Consider the following 17,033-nt stretch of genomic DNA (forward strand, 5'->3'; position numbering starts at 1 on the left):
CGTTAAAGTCCCAGCACTAGTATTTTTCAAATACAAAACCACATTCGCAAGGTTGTTGCTGTGTTTTAGTTCATTTGAATATTCTGATACCTGCATGACTGACTCCCGTTTCCTCCAAAATACCAAGTTAGTGAAATTCATATTTGTTGAACAGTTGAACACGTATACCTCATAAAGTGGCCACTCAGCAAATGCAAAACATAAAGTTGTTTGTTAATTATTAAGAATTTCAGTAAAAGTCAATAGGGAAGTCAAAAAAAAGATGAAATACACAAAATTAACTTCCACAATCCATGTTTTGGGAGAATATCATCCATTATCACGTGTGCGCTACAAAATCTTGCGAGACCGCTCTCTCACGATCCATCTTGCAAGTTCAGGTGAAATGCTAGCGTATCGTTTTGTCCTGCTCTTTTTCTGAAGCAATAGAAAAACAAGTTTTTTTTAAAAGTGTGAACTTATTTAACAGCTCTTAAGCTTTTGGGCATGATTTTGAGACATTAGTATGTCAATATTTACACCGAAGTTGATAAAACGGTAATAAAATGGAAATGGGTAAACAATTAAATGGAACATTAAACATCTAAATAGAAAACCAATAATAATAATAATAATAATAATAATAAATAAAGCTGAAAGGAGCAAAGAATGGGCCCTCGCAACCACACGCATGTCGGGAAGACAATGAGGTTAGATGATGTAATCTGTAATGTGTGTTTGTGGTAGAAAGAAATAACAGTACTTACCCCGATCAGGGAAATCCTCAGTGTACTGAAGTAATAATTCTTCAGTACACTGTGGAACTCTGACATCATCACTGTAGAGAGTGATGATGTCAGAATTTTGCAGAAGTTCCACAGTGATGATGTCATCAGTGCCAGCTGGGAGCAAATACAATTCTTAAGGGGGCGCTATTGAGTTATTTTGTCATTCACATGTGCCATTTCCCCAAAATATAACATTTTTCGCCAGTCCTAACATGCGTTCAAAATTCCATGAGTTTTTGAACGTGTTTAGGCCCTCAAAAAATGCGATCATTTGGTCGTAAATAAAAGAAAAACAAAATGGAACATTACCAGTTTGTATTTTAGGCCAACTCAGATATTTTATTTGTGTAGAAAATACATTTTTCCACACTTTTGTTCTAGCATTAAGCAGACCAAGGTCATGAAACTGCTCAGTTTATTATAACTTTAAGTGAAAGTCCTTTGTTGCCCCATCCTTGATGTACAGTATGTCCATTCCTATGACATTGAACGCACACTGAATGTGACCAAACTGGTAAAAGTAAAAATTGATGCTCGCTGATGCTTATTCCTTCTGTCCTGCTTTGAACTCCTGTAACGCAGTACATTTCTTTCAAACTAAAGGTTGTAAAGTTTCTCTTATCTTTAAATAACCCCCAAAAAACTAGACAAGCTTATCCAGTACAAAGAAACACCTGATTTCTTTATAAACCACACCATCTCATGGTCCTTCAATTGACTTTAAATCTAGTTTTCTAAAGGGACTTTCTCACTAGTGCCATTTGTTTTACTTCAAGTAGATACAACTTCAAAAATATGGCTCTGTTTGTGCAGGTATGAAACTGCACTGCACAGAATAAGGTCAAAACAACAAGTGGGTTTCGCTCAGTTGAGAAATCTAGTGTACAACATGGAAAGCATACTGCATCTTCTGGATCGAAGCCCCAAATGAGACACTAATGGTTTCTAATGATTCTACTCACAAACACAAAAATAAATAAAGACGCCTTCATAGATTTCCACACAAAGTCAGCTGTTACCAACTAAACTAAAGTCATTTGACTTGTCAGGCATTTATTTAGAAGCTTTGATTTGGGGGGAAAAACAGAGTCGGTCTCAGCACAAAGACTTTTATTGGGATCCTTCATTCTTTTTACAAATGTGGCCTAAAACCTTTAAAATGTCCTTATTAGTAGATCTATGCCTAAGAAAACCTATTATTTTGCACCACATTTGTTTTATTAACTTTTAAAAATGTGACTAATTTACAGTTTTAGAGCCTGTGTTCCTCCATCTTGAAATCACATGATTGATGATGTCACACGGCCCCACTGCCTGTAAACATCCCATTGTTTTCTATTGGAGTGAAACATTCAGCCTGATTTTTTGATCATTTAGCAGCTTTTTTTAGTCAAAATGGCAACTTGTGCTACTTTTGGTTGCTCTAAATAATCAGGAAAAGTTCAAGATGCCGACGTAACTTTCTTTTGTTTACCGAAAGAGGATCAAAACAGTTGAGACAAAAAAAACAGAGACAAAAAAAAAAATCACACGGGGCGATAGTTCCAACTCTGCAGTTTGCTAGTAGACAATAAAACAGATTTTTTTCGGGATCACAACAGTTTTAATTGGTAAACTAAAAAAAGTTACATCGGCATTTTTTACTTTTCCTGATTATTTAGAACAACCAAAAGCAGCACAAGATGCCATTTTAACTGAAAAAGCTGTTAAATTATCTAAAAATCAGGCTGAATGTTTCACTCCAATAGAAAACAATGGGATGTTTACAGGCAGTGGGGCCGTGTGACATCATCAATCATGTGATTTCAAGATGGAGGAACACAGGCTCTAAAACTGTAAAGTAGTCCCATTTTTTAAAAGTTAATAAAAACGAATATGGTGCAAAATAATGTGTTTTGTTAGATATAGATCTACTAATAAGGACATTTCAAAGGTTTTTGACCACATTAGTAAAAATAGTGGAGGATCCCTTTAATAGAAAACGGTTGTCTAATAAAAACGCCATTTTTACACAAACATCTCTGCTCATCTTTCTGAAAACACCATTTTAATGTGAGCGAATGGTGGGAAAAGACTCTTCAGGCCAATGATTTAAGACCACACCAAAGCTTTGCTGGGAAACCAAATGAGGGAAAAACACACTGAGCTGTGCTTTCAGCCTCCTTAAGACTTCAGCTGTGATGTTTGCTGCTCTCTGTAGAGCAGCCCAATCACTCCTGGCACCTACTGAAGAACAGAAAACCAAGGATCACAGTTCAAGTCTAAAGAAACATTCCTCAATAACCGCAAGAAAGCAAAAGGGTCCACCGCACCACTGTATTTACACATATCTTCACACTGTGCTCAGTTCTGCTGATCTGACCCATGCAGCTGTTGGAAAAACTGACAGAGGCCTGTGGGAAATCAACTATAACACATATATATTATATTACTGTGTGCTGAGACATTGGTCACATGTTCAACTGTGATGGTGAAACAGATTCATTTCCTGAGGTAGAAAATCCTAAGATGAATTACAATGATTGCTAAACAATATTAAATTACTAACTGCTATTTGTTTCCCCCCAAATTAATAACTACAGTTGAAAACTGGTGTATAGGATTTCAACAGTAGCTATAGAGCTACTAAACAAAAACAAAAAAACAATTTAATGAATATGAAGCACTCAGGTATCAATTTGTTTTGTGCGTGCATAAACTGGTGAATGCTAGCGCTATGGGGTATTACGTAAGCATGTAAACACACAGTATGTCAGCTGGAATTGATGGCGGTGTTGTTCTCGTATACGTTGACAAGGAGAAATATTGTTCCCTGCAGTGACAGGATGAGGACGCGTTCTGAGGACTAGATAATGTACTCACATAGTGTGAAAATATAGTTTTTTTTTCAGGTTTGTGAAACTCGTCAAGCGTAAAACCTTAACATTCACGAGTTTGGTCACAAAACACTCTCTCAGATCTATGGATATAGGTCAGATAGTGGAGCCCAGAGTTGACAGCAAACATGGTGACGCTGCTTTTAGTTGTTATGCTGCAAAGTAATGTATGAGGAGAGATATATGTCGTAAATATTCACAAATGTGTCCACAATTTTTACACGTTTCTCAGATTTTCACGTTTTTTTAGATTTTCAGATTTGTTTTTGAGATTTTCCACGTATTTATTAGATTTTTTACTTGTTTTTCAGATTTTTATGTGACTTTCACGTGTTTTTCAGATTTGTACATGTTTTTAAGATTTGCATTTATTTTTCAGATTTTCACACGTGTTTTTCAGATTTTCAATTTTTTTTCAATTTTCATATTTCTTTTAACGTTTTTTTTTATTGTACGTGTTTTTCAGATTTTTACATCTTTTTTTTGGTTTTTGCATGTTCCACAAATATATCCACAATTTGCACATGTATTTTTCAGATTTGTGTGTGTATTTATCGTGAATTATTGTGTGTAAATCTTCAATCGTGCTGGTGAATTATGTAAAATGTGTTTGTGGATCAGCCAGCATGTGCATTTATTTTTTAGACAAACGTAACACAGGTTTGCGCTGATTCACACACACACAAAGGTCCTGATGCACGTGTGTAAAGCACCACCCCTACACTAGGGGGCAGTATTGAAGTCTCTGATAACAATTAATTCCATTTTACCGGGAGTCTGACAGCTGACGGTAAAGTTGAAAAAATATTCACAGATTTGGGCTTCTGGCATCAATAACTCCTTAACGAAACGTCGTGGACACAAATTAGGCGTCTTTACCTTCAGTGTGAGGTAGACAACATGATACAAGATCATTTTTTTCAAAAGCAGCTGTATTTCAAGTATCAGAAACAACACTGGTATATATTATGTGCAGTCGGGTGAGTGACCAGAGCCCAGGGACTGTCTGCCAATTGCAACACTGCTGCAACAACAAAAACAGATACTACAAGAATATCTAATAACGTCTCTGATATTCACTGCAGCCTTCACAAAAATACTTTTTTCATCACTGTAATGATTTTTTATCAGTAAAAATGTTTTTGACGACAGTTCTTTATCCACAACTTACACGTGAAATGTGCTAGCCAAATAAATTTGCCTGGCCATTACTTCTGTGTGACCTACAGTTATTATTTATTTAATCAATAAACTGAACTTTCACATGAGCACGTAAAACTTATTGAATTTATATTGTTCATAATAATATCACTTTAGCCCTTTTGGTTAATGTTTACAGCAGGCATCACTTACAGTTTTTATCTCCTGTGAAGGTCAAGCCCTTGAAATGCCATAAAAAGTCTTAAAGTGATAGTGATACTCAAACAACTGTTGACTGATTCCATGGCCTGACTGTTTCCATCACTTTGGCTGGAGAAATTAACACCTTCACACATCAGATGTGGCGTCTCACAATCACTCAGCTATTATTGGACAACCCTGTTGGGGTTTTTTTTTAGCTGAGGGCTGGTTTTGTTTTGATTTTGTACTTCCTGTGTGAAACACAATGATGGACAGAATGGTGTGAACGCAGCTCTCACCTCAGCCTGTCGTCCTCCTTCTGTCTCAGTTTCATGTCGCGTTGCACCACCTTTAAGACGTGCTCCGCCTCGTCGTCAGTTAGACCCGACAGGTCCAGTTTACGGCCCATTGTTCCCACTGCTGCCACGCTGAGGTCCAGATGATGGAGGAGAGGTACGGGAACTCTCTGCTCTGTGAGCCGAGGCTGAGACAATCCTAAAGAACAAAAAAACAAAACACAGGAGATTACATTGTGTTTGTGTGGAAATAATCTGCAGCCATGTTGGTTTAGGAATGACACAATGACCAGGTACACTGAAAGGTTGACCTAGAAAGCACCTTTTCTTTCCTCATGTTTTCAACTTACTATAGTTCAGAAGCCACATTTACCAAGATAATCCCTGCATTTGTGCTCAATTCTAACTAAATTGTGGAGGAAATGATCATTTCTGGATACAGATTAAAACATACTGAATAGTTCCCAAATAATATATTTTTCTAGTGCTACAGTCATGGATCGAAGTATTTTTTAATTTTTGGTATACACCTGTTTATTTCCTCTATGTGTATTTAAAAAAAAAAGTCTCAGCACTTGTAACCGCCACAGGTGAGTTTAAACAAGCATCACATACTTGAATTAAAACTATTTATCCACAGTTTTAAAGGGTGCCAACAATTTTGTCCAGTCTATTTCAAGTTATGTACATTTTAGCTTTTTTCTGCCACTTTTTTTGTGTTTTTTCAATGCACATAAGGAAATAAACACACGTATACTAAAAACGTTTGTAATTGCAACAATTTTTAGGAGAAATGATGTAATTTCTGGAAAAATTACCGGTGTGACAATACTTTCAACCGTGACTGTATACTATATCACTACTAGGGATGTAACAATTAATCTTAAGGCAGTTAAAAATCGATTTATAGGTATCACAGTTCATATCGATACTCTGAAATTAAATTGCAGTACTTTTTTTAAACTTCTCTGTCCAGATGGCGGGCAGAATCTCCTACTACTCTCTTTCTGGCCGCCTTCTACTCTTAAACATATTCATAAATGATTCCTTAACCCTTTAGCCCCGAAAGAATATCTGTAATATTACATGAATATCTGTAAAAGTCACGTTTTTCCATTAGCTCTGTCTGCTAGCGCATAGCATCTCTTCTTCACTGCAAGAATAGCTGCATGCCAACCGACCACTGAGTTACCAGCGCCCTCTGCTGGTCCAAACAAATGTCTGACGTAAATACAGTGCAATGACTGTTTTTGTTTTTTTTAAAAGTCCATTTGTTAAGGCACAAAATACATTTTCAGTTGCACTTTTAAAAAGAAAAAAAACTATTATGCCATTTTGCATTGTTTACTATAGAACCAGAATTTAAATTAATAGGCTTCTTCATTTGTATTATTCCTTTATTTATTTCATTCAAGATTTTTTTTTTTGTTAAATTGCATTGTTTTGAATAGTTTATCAAGGGATTCGATATCGATTATTTTGACAATGAAAAATAAAAGGAAAATAGTACAGTATTTTCTAGTTTCTCGTATTTTTTCATTTGTGTACAGTCCCATTTTGTAAAATAAATTGAGAGAATCGTATTGTGAACCCAGTATCAGGAATCAAATCGTATCGGGAGTTGAGTGAATCGTTACATCCCTAATCACTACACTTATTTAAGTTCTATTACTCAATCACAAATATATGGAATTGAAATATATGGTTTTTACTTAATAATTAATGCTTTGCCTAGAAATGGGGCTGGATTGGATGTGATGATGGGTCAAATGTGTGTTTGACGTAAGTGGTTTTAAAATGTGCATATTTAATATAAAGTAGAAAGCTTGAAACTTCAAAAACTACTTGATCCTGGATCACATTAAAACATTTTAATCTGTGCAGACAGAGTATGTGTAAGTGTCTCACCGTACTGATATCATATTCCAATTGTGCATCTTTATATGTACAGTATATAAAGAACAAAACATCTGAAATGTACACAAACACCATGAACAAGCTACAATAGAAATAAACAACTGGCTCCTTTAGTGCATCCCCTAAAGTAAACTCACAAAATGACTCAAAATATGCACAAATTGCGTCCAAAAATGCACAGAAAAGAATTTAAAAACAAAAAGTGACAACAAAAAAGACTAAATGACTTATCACACACAAAAAACCCTGTGAAAACACACATAATGACTCCAAAAAACACACAAAATGACAACAATAACACACAAAAATATACACAAATGCAGAAAATGAAAACAAACTACACAAAATAAATTTTTAAAAACCCAAAATAACACAAAAATAACAAAGACATATACACAAAGGACAACAAAAGAACAAAAAATTACTTTAATTACTCAAATACACAAAGCGATGACAAAAATAGCATACAAAATGAAAACAAAATGCACAAAATGATTTAAAAGAAATACAAAATAATGTAAAAATAGACAAAACGACAACAAAAATACACAAAATCCTCTGTTCTTTCCTGTATTAATGCTCAAATGAGTCACTATTCTTAATGCTGATCACATTTTTTGTGATAAAGGTTTCCCATCTCTGAGTGCACTATCTGCTAGGTTAGTTCTACTTCTTTATAGTACATTATATGCACCAAATGAAAATAAATCCAAAAGAGAATCACTGCCATTAACAGAATAATAACAATTATCGTCATTGAATCAAAAAGGCTGTTTCAACCATACGATATTTACTGTTAAAACTCAACAGATGTTGTCATTTTAATTAGACCCGAGGGACATTCAGTGATTTATTTATTTTATCACAACTATCTCATCTTTGTATTTATGAGTCATTCTTCATCATTGCCATCGTTCATTTGTTGGAGCGGAATGCTCTATTCACAAGGGCATATGCAAACAAACGCAGGCGGTCTCACACACTCGCAAAATGTGTGAAAGACTTTCTTTTTGTCACTTTCTCAGACTCGCTGAAGAAAGGGAGACAAATAGAGCAAAAAAAGAAGCTGTAAACTTTCACAGGCTTAGAAATGTGATATCACATTGTGTAAATACAGACTGTCACATTGGTACCATTCAAACATTCAGGCTCTGAGATGAGAAACATGGAGCCACACCTTTACACAGGCTTTCTGGAAGCACACAGTATACAGTATATACAGTATATATATATGGCTGACACACACCTTCCAGCCTTTGAGATTCAAACGGTACATTTTGGGTCATTCCAACAAAAACACAAACCTTGGTCTCAGAAAATTCAGAATTTTTTACCAATTGTTAATTTTTCATTCAATAGTGACACTAAAATTTGGTATAGTGAAACAGCTCCACCTACTCTCTCAGAATGTACAAAAATATGTGCTATACATCATATCTGGTAAACAAAGCTGCAAGGTTTGGGTCTGGAACATGTTTGGTCCTTCAGTAAACAAATTGGCATATGTCTCAGCTCCCTGTAATGTGATCAGCTTAGAGCTATGAACATAGACTGTTCACATCACTAATGATTAGTCACATATATGCATTGGTTCTTGGGTGACACGCTCTGGAAATCTGAAAAAAATACTTTTTCTTTTTTCCAACTATATTCATTGGCTCATAACTGCATGTGGGAATGTAAGAAAAAATCTGATCTGTTTTAATTTATAGTATAAAATTACTCATCTTTCTTGGGATATAAAACTATTTGTTTTTATGCAACTTGCGTGTCTTGTAATAATTAATTCTTTATTAGTTTTTCACTAGTAAAATTAAAAATATAATCACCATTGCGTCAGAAAAATGGTTATTTTTCAAAACATGTTATTTATAATGAACACATTTTCTCATGTTCTGCATGAAAATGGAAGAAAAATAATGATGAACAACAGTCAAGACATAACCCCCCCCCCCCCCCATTAAATTGTACATTCATCCGATCAAACTGAAAATGTTCAACAATTAAGAAACAACTGGTAAAAATGTGACACCCAAGTGTGTGGGACGTCCCGAACATTTCTGAAAATGACATGGAATGACCCAAATTTTTAAGTGTGCTACTTCAATGAGACTTAATTGTATCTTTGTGCTTACTGATACGCACATAATGTAATGACATGCACAAACCTTTGCACCAAATTTAATGCAGAAATAGACAAACTAAAGAAAGTGGAACGAGGAAAATGGGTTTAACTGAATAGGATTAAGTGCAACATTTGCGTGTACCATTTTTAAATAATGTCAATTTTTTATTTATTTTTTTATCTCACAGGTTCATAGAAACATGTAAAGAGACAAATTCATTAGTGATGACATAACATACTTTAACACAGATTAAATACAGTGACACTAGAAAAACAACAGTGAGAATAATAGAATAATGAGAACATTTCCATCTAATATAACGTGTTTATTCTAAACTCAGCTAAATATAAACTGAATGATTTAACAGTGAAGCTGCTCAAATACATTCATTTTTCACGCGTATAAAGCAACAGGATGTTTCAGTGAATGCACTTTCTGGCTTCAAAATAAAATGCTGCACAGAAAAACAAAAGACACAGCCCACACTTCTAATTTGTTGTGCCGTACATTTCATGCTATTACATTATAATGTATAAAATTGCCCTAATTTCAGAAAATTACCAACCATAAGGTAGTATGCAATATAGTATTCACATCACATTATGTCCTATAGATTTGTAACGTAGAACATTGTGATCTATATTTTTGTACAATAAATCTCTGTGTGTTTGATATTTACACAGTCACACGAACAAATATGCAGCATTTTCCAGTGTCGAAATGTACTAAAATATGATGAAAAGTATGACAGCATGTGTGACATCGAGGGTTGCAAAATTCCATGAATTTTCAAAGTTGGACATCACCGTACATTACGAAAATAAATAAACAGGGAATTGACCAACTTAAAGTAAAAATTAAAACGAAAGGTAAATTCCACTGAGATTCTCAATTATAAAGTGTATTGTGTTGAATAAACACATTTGTATTACTTTCTGCAAGTCCTAAAAAACAAGATGCTTCAAAAGCTTTTTTTTTAAAAAACTATATATATATTTATATTATTTTGTATGGATACTGATATTGATGTTTGGAAAGTACAGTTATTTTAAATTATTTTTAATTTCCGGTTAATTCCAATAAATAATTCAATTAAAAAAGTTTTTATTAGTGAACATTCTCAAAATTCCCAAACTTCAGTTCCTGTAGAAATTTACCAGAAATCACATTCTATTGCGCACATGCATAAATCCATACTGTAAAATCAAAGCCTTGCTGATATGTCTTCATATCGTATTATACATTTAATATGCAGCACTGCATTACACAATAAAAGGTCATTTATATATGGAAAGTACTCGGGTCAATTTCTGATATACATTAGTGTATTAAATATGAATGAGCCATACATACCGTAGGCTACAGCTAACAGCAGTGTCTCTTCAATCCACACCTATTATCTCTGAAACTATGACAACCTAAACAAACACATTTTTTTCCCGCTCCATGAATATGCCATGACCATGTGTCTCCATTATTGTATGACCACAAGGGAAGGCAATTATTAGAGCCTTCTTTTAATAGTGAGTGGTGTCAAGGACGAGCCTGGAGCATCACTCCTGTGTGTGTGTGTGTGTGTGTGTGTGTGTGTGTGTGTGTGTGTGTGTGTGTGTGTGTGTGTGTGTGTGTGTGTGTGTGTGTGTGTGTGTGTGTGTGTGTGTGTGTGTGTGTGTGTGTGTGTGTGTGTGTGAGCCTGAGAGAGGGACGATCCCAAAGAAACACGTCAACACTGACAGATCCACAGCACAAAGAAACACAACCGAACACAATACGTAACACAAACACAATGTAACGCAACAAGATACAACGTAACACAATGTAACACAATGCGTAACAATGTAACAAAACAAATCCAATCGAACACAATGTAATGCACCGTAACACAACTTCACACAATGAAAAACAATGTAACACATTGTAACGCAACGTGATAAAACGTAACACAACGAAACACAAAGGCAATGTAACACAATGTACTGCAACGTAACGCAATGTGATACAACGTAACACAATACGTAACAAAACACTAACGCAATGTAACACAATGTAATGCAACGTAACACAACGTAACACATTGAAACACAATGTAACACAATGTAACGCAACGTAATGCAATGTGACACAACATAACACAAAGTGACAAAACGTAACAACGTAACACAATGTAACTCAACGTAACATAACACAATGTAACAAAATGTAACACAACATAACACAATGTAACACAGCATAACACAATGTAACAAAACATAACAACATAACACAATCTAACAAAATGTAACAACATAACACAACATAACATAACATAACACAGCATAACACAATGTAACAAAACGTAACACAAAGTAACACAATATAACACAACGTAACACAACACAATGTAACACAACGTAACATCCCCGTCATGTTTAATGCTAGAGCTACAACGAACAATCATTTTCATTATCAATTAATCGGTCAATAATTTAATCGATGAATCAGATTAATACAAACATAAAATGTGATGACATTCAGCCTCTTTATTCGTCGCATAGTTAATGTACTTCATTAGCTACAAGAGTCCATTTATCAGCAGTGAGAACATGTTTGTTGTTTGTGTTAATTTCAGTTTTCACTTCTTTTAAAGTCTCCTAATATTTTCTCTCCATGAGATTCATAAAATGTAAAATGTGTCGTTGAGGGCAGAATGTGACCTGGATTAAAGGTGAGGATGATTGTAGTGAAGCTTCATCTTCAAATGTGAGTAGATTTAATAAGTTACTAGTTTGACGCCTGATTAAATACAGTTATTACAGACCAGAGTCAGTCCATCACTCACACTTTAGGTAAAAACATTAAAAATCGAGGCTTTATCTTTAAACTATAAATGACCAAAAAAAATCACACAAACATTTATGTATGAGTTACTGTATTTCTGGGCGTGGCCAACTTAGGCAGTTCTGTCAGGCTGGCCACGCCCCCTGTCGTCAGATTGTCAATAAAGCCAACCCAGAAAGAACTCCTAAGGACACATCAAAGCAATCAGCGGACACCTCTGAGGAAGACTGACAATCGGAACATGTCAGGGGATCAAAATAAATGTACTAAAAAAAAAGGTTATCTGAATAAATTAAACCCTCACATAATATTCAAAAAGAAGACAAAATGAACTTGCTGGTATTATTACGCATAAGTCAAAGACACATCAAAGTGAGCAGTCAGCAGATGCCTCTGAAGAAGACGAAACATGTAAGGAGATCAAAGTCAATTTCAAAGTCAATTTCTTGAAAAAGTTGTCTGAATAAATGAAACCTTAACATATTATTTCAAAAAAAGACGATAAAAGGAACTTGCTGGAATAATGACTCAGCTGCTTTGGTATTATTGAGTACCATTGACTCAGACAAAGAATCATGATTCATCGCTTTGGAGAATATGTCTCTATTCTAATTGTACCCCACTGTGTCGGACACATAGCATACAGTATATAGCACTTTGTGATGCAACTCAAACCTATTAATAGGTGTTATTTCCCATTAGAACCACTTCACTTGATGTTTGGAGAAATCACTCTGCGTCCTATAAAGCAAAGGTTCTCAACCTTTTTAGCCCGTGACCCCCAAAATGGGATTTTTTTAAAAAAAACAACAGAAATTGGTTATAAGTTGCAAACTAGTGTGGCCAAAAACTGACAGAAAAAGTGGTAAAAAGGGTTCACAGTGTCAATATTGGAACAGTTAGTTTAAACTGGGAAGTAATGGACATGACAAATCAGGAATGTGGTTAAATTGGCCAAAAATAGCATGAAACACGGTGGAAAAAAATTAAAAGTGACAATAATGGGTCAACAGTGACATTAGGTGGAAAAGTGCCAAAAATGTCTTGAAAGTGGAAAAAAATTGCAGAAATTTGATGGAGAAGTGGCAGAAATGGGAGTAATGTAGAAAAAAATGCAATAAAAAGCGCAAAAATATGGCAAGAAAAAGTGATGAAAATAGGTCAAAATATGGTGAGTTTGGTGTAGTTGCAGAAAAAGGCTAAAAATAGCAAAAATTGGCTCAAATTGTACAAAAAATATTCTTAGTTTCTTGAAGGCATCTGGCGACCCCCTCCCAAGGTTGAGAACCACTGCTTTACACCACTGTGTGGGACACATAGCATATACAGCACTTTGTGATGCAACTCCAACCTATTAATAGGTGTTATTATTTCCCATTAGAACCACTTCACTGAGCTACTTAATGTTTGGAGAAATCACTCTGCGTCTCCATATAAATGTGACCATTGCTGTGATCAGGACACCTGAACATAGATATTCTAATAAATGTCTGCATACTGTACATCCTTCTACTTAAAGGACATTAGATGATTTATTATTTTCTTCCCACATGCGATCATCTAAAGCCTTATACAAATAGTCAAGAGCAAATATTGATCGTACAGCTGAGGAACTCTTACACCTTGTTTCTATTAGACACTGAACCCAACCTATAACTGCTGTATGCTAAACGAGAGAGTGTTGCTTATTATTATCACTAACATATGATGTGATTCGGCGATATATATCGCAATATTTCACTACACAGGTTTTGTATCATCGACATGTCGTTTAATCTTGTAAATTCATGATAAGATCTTGCTTTAATTAGACATTTCGTTATTATTTATTATTTTATTTCATGCTCTTTTGATTTCAGTAAAAGGAACTCTGATTGGTTTAAACCGCGTTACCTCCACAACCTGCAGGTTAGCTCCAGTTTTTTAAAGTTACTTATTTACTCTCTTTGTTTACTACTGTTACTACTTAGTTCAACAAAATACCTTACACTTTATGTTTGTGATATTTCATTTATTTATGATTTTATTGTGATTTCAATGATATCTTATGTTTTAATAACTACACAAAAAAATCCATCGATAGATTAGTGGACTACAAAAATAATATATAATAATATATATCGATATAGGGGGTATTGTAGCTTTCTGTATCCTAAAAATAGAAAACGCGATACATCTTGAATCTCGATATACCGCCCAGCGCTAATGGGAGAGCTTTTCATTCTGCATGTTTTCAAAGATGTCATCAGGTAAAAACAAAGCTACAGCAGTAGCTACAGAGTTTGCATCCCTGCTGTATGCAGTGTAAGATGCAGCCAAGTAAGGATTTACAGACTCCATTCATTCCAAGAGGTGATTTTTGTTGTTGTTGGGGTTTTTTTCCCCACAGTTTTTAGTTGTTTTTTTCCCACACCTCTGTATCGGTAAACATGTTTGATTTGATGCAATCTGCAAATGTATCATTTTCCACAAAGATGACTCACATTGTGCACTCAGGTTCCTCTCCAAACGACCACATCCCCCCTCATCTATCATCTATATCTCCTCCTCCCACTGCCACGCAGGCACTGACTGGATCACATGTGTGCATGTGCGGTGACAAATGTCAGCTTTAGTGGATCCATTAGGGCTGCTTTTAGTAAAGCACCGAGCTCTGGATGGATGGATGATGGATGGATGATGGATGGATGATGGATGGATGATGGAGACCACAGATCATCTGACGCACCTGACACTGACGCTTTGGATTTCATTAATTGCTGCTAAATATGACACGTTTCACAACCAGCTTGGTGTGTGTGTGTATATGTGTGTGTGTAGTTGACTTACACTGGATCAGCTGGATCCGAAGGAGCGCCGGTCACAGGCTCATATTCCAGATAAAGACCCCCCCTAAGGGCCCCCTCCCCAACTCACAGACGCGCATCCGCCACCGGGAACTTGTCCGTTTGTTCCACTTTCCCCGTTTAGCCTTAAAGCACAGCCGGATTATTATTATTATTGAACCCCCTGGAGCAGCGCAGGAGAGACTGAGCGGGTGATCACGAGGTTTGTATTACACAGAGAGAGAGAGAGAGAGAGAGTGAGGGGCGGGAAGGAGGGAGGGGGGCGCACGGAGAGCGAGGTGATCGCACCCTGCAGCCTCCGCTCGGTGGGAAATAAAACAGGTGCGGGTTTTAATTCAGCGTCTCCGTGCGTGGCTCATCTCACATCGTCATGATCGCGGACACCTGCTCCGATGTGGCAACCCGCAGTCAGCAGCTCCATTCACAAATCCGTGTTTACGCTGCAAGTGCATGGAGTGAAAAACTGAACACGAGCAGAATTCAACTTCATGACATAAATGACACCTAAAAACAACAAAAAGATACATGCAATAATTTCTTGAAATTAAAATAACTTTATAAGGGGTTTTTTTGGAGAGCGAGTGGAGGCAGACATGGTAACAGGTGGTCAAAAATGTGGCGTGAAAAGTGACTAAAATGAATCAAAAGCAGTCAAGAGTGGTGAAAAAATGGGCAAGTAAAGAGGAAACAGTTGGTATGTTATGGTAAAAGGCAGCTTAAAGGGCAAATGTGTCAAACAATAGTGGAAAGGGGCAAAAATGTGAAACAAAAAGAGGCAAATTGAAGGGAAAAAGGAAACAAGTGGTATTTATTGGGCAAAAGTTAGATTATTTGGATAAAAAAGTGGCCCAAGGACAAAAAATGGAAAAAGGACAAAAAGTCTTGAAAAAAAGGATATTTATTGGCCAAAAGAAATTAAAGTCTGAAAAAAGTGTTTGTTTTTTTGGGAAAAAATGGGAAAAAGGAAGTTGCAAAATGGCCAAAGGAAATTGGTAACAAAGGGTTAAAAAAGGTCCCCCTTTTAAGGTTTTCTGGTGGAATACAAATTAAAATGAAGACATAAAAAAACCACATGTTGAGCATCACTGACTTAATAACAGCTTCTACATGGAGTCACTGATAATGTAGTGGGTGGGTCTGGACACAAAATGCCAGGGCTGAATTTTTGTCCCAGTCCACCCATAGCTGCAAGTCAATCAATCAATCAATCTTTTATTTGTATAGCGCCAAATCATAACCAATGGTATCTCAAGACACTTTACAGTAGAGCAGTCTTTAGGACGGACTCTTCATTTTATGGATACACACATATGCATATATACGTATATACACATACATATGTATCCCACACCCAACATGTGGGTGTGGGGTGTGGCAAGTGCAACACCACCGCTTTCACAGAGGCAGAATTAAACCTACTTGAATAAATTATACCTAGAAACAACAAATCGATAAATACAATAATTTCTAGAAATTAAAAAGAACATACTCCACTACTTTTTGGGTGGTTTTTGAACAGCGAGTGCAGGCAGACATAGTAACAGGTGGCCAAAGATGGCAAAAGCGTGGCAAGAAAAGGGTGAAAAATGACTAAAATGGGCCTAAAGCAGTCAAGAGTGGCCAAAAAATGGACAAATAAAGAGGAACCAGGTGGTATGTAATGGCAAAGGGTAGCAAAATGTGGAACAAAAAGAGGAAAAATGTAGGGAAAAGGGAAACAAGTGGTGTTTATTGGTAAAAAGTTAGATTATTTGGATAAAAAGTGGCCAAAAAATTAAAGAAAGGATAAAAGTTGTCTGAATAAAAGAAAACTATAACATATTATTCACAACAAAGACAAAATGCACTTGCTGGAATTAGTCGCTTTTTGCACGACAGCAGACTATATTTTACAATAAATTTATGGTTTGCAGAGAATAGAAACAAAGTAGCTCTAATAATCGCTCAGTTTACAGCAAAGAAAAATGACAGTGTAGCATGTTTTATTACGCAACACCTTTGAGCCAGACTTTAGGTGTGTGTCATAAATCTGCTGCATAAATAAGTA

The 17,033-nt window shown here is 35.7% G+C and overlaps 1 protein-coding gene across 1 annotated transcript in view; it reads right to left on the minus strand.

The window, feature by feature from the left end:
- myripb (myosin VIIA and Rab interacting protein b) overlaps positions 1 to 15,138 on the minus strand; it is a 155,501-nt gene extending 140,363 nt beyond the window's left edge. Inside the window, exons 1-2 of the mRNA XM_028434266.1 lie at positions 14,970 to 15,138; positions 5,284 to 5,479 (exon numbers count right to left, since the gene is read on the minus strand). Coding sequence (XP_028290067.1) covers positions 5,284 to 5,393 — 110 coding nt within the window. The 5' untranslated portion in view covers positions 5,394 to 5,479; positions 14,970 to 15,138. The remainder of the gene's footprint in view (positions 1 to 5,283; positions 5,480 to 14,969) is intronic.
- Between the last annotated feature and the right edge of the window lie 1,895 nt (positions 15,139 to 17,033).

This window comes from Gouania willdenowi, chromosome 20, assembly GCF_900634775.1.
Source record: "Gouania willdenowi chromosome 20, fGouWil2.1, whole genome shotgun sequence".
NCBI lineage: Eukaryota > Metazoa > Chordata > Actinopteri > Blenniiformes > Gobiesocidae > Gouania > Gouania willdenowi.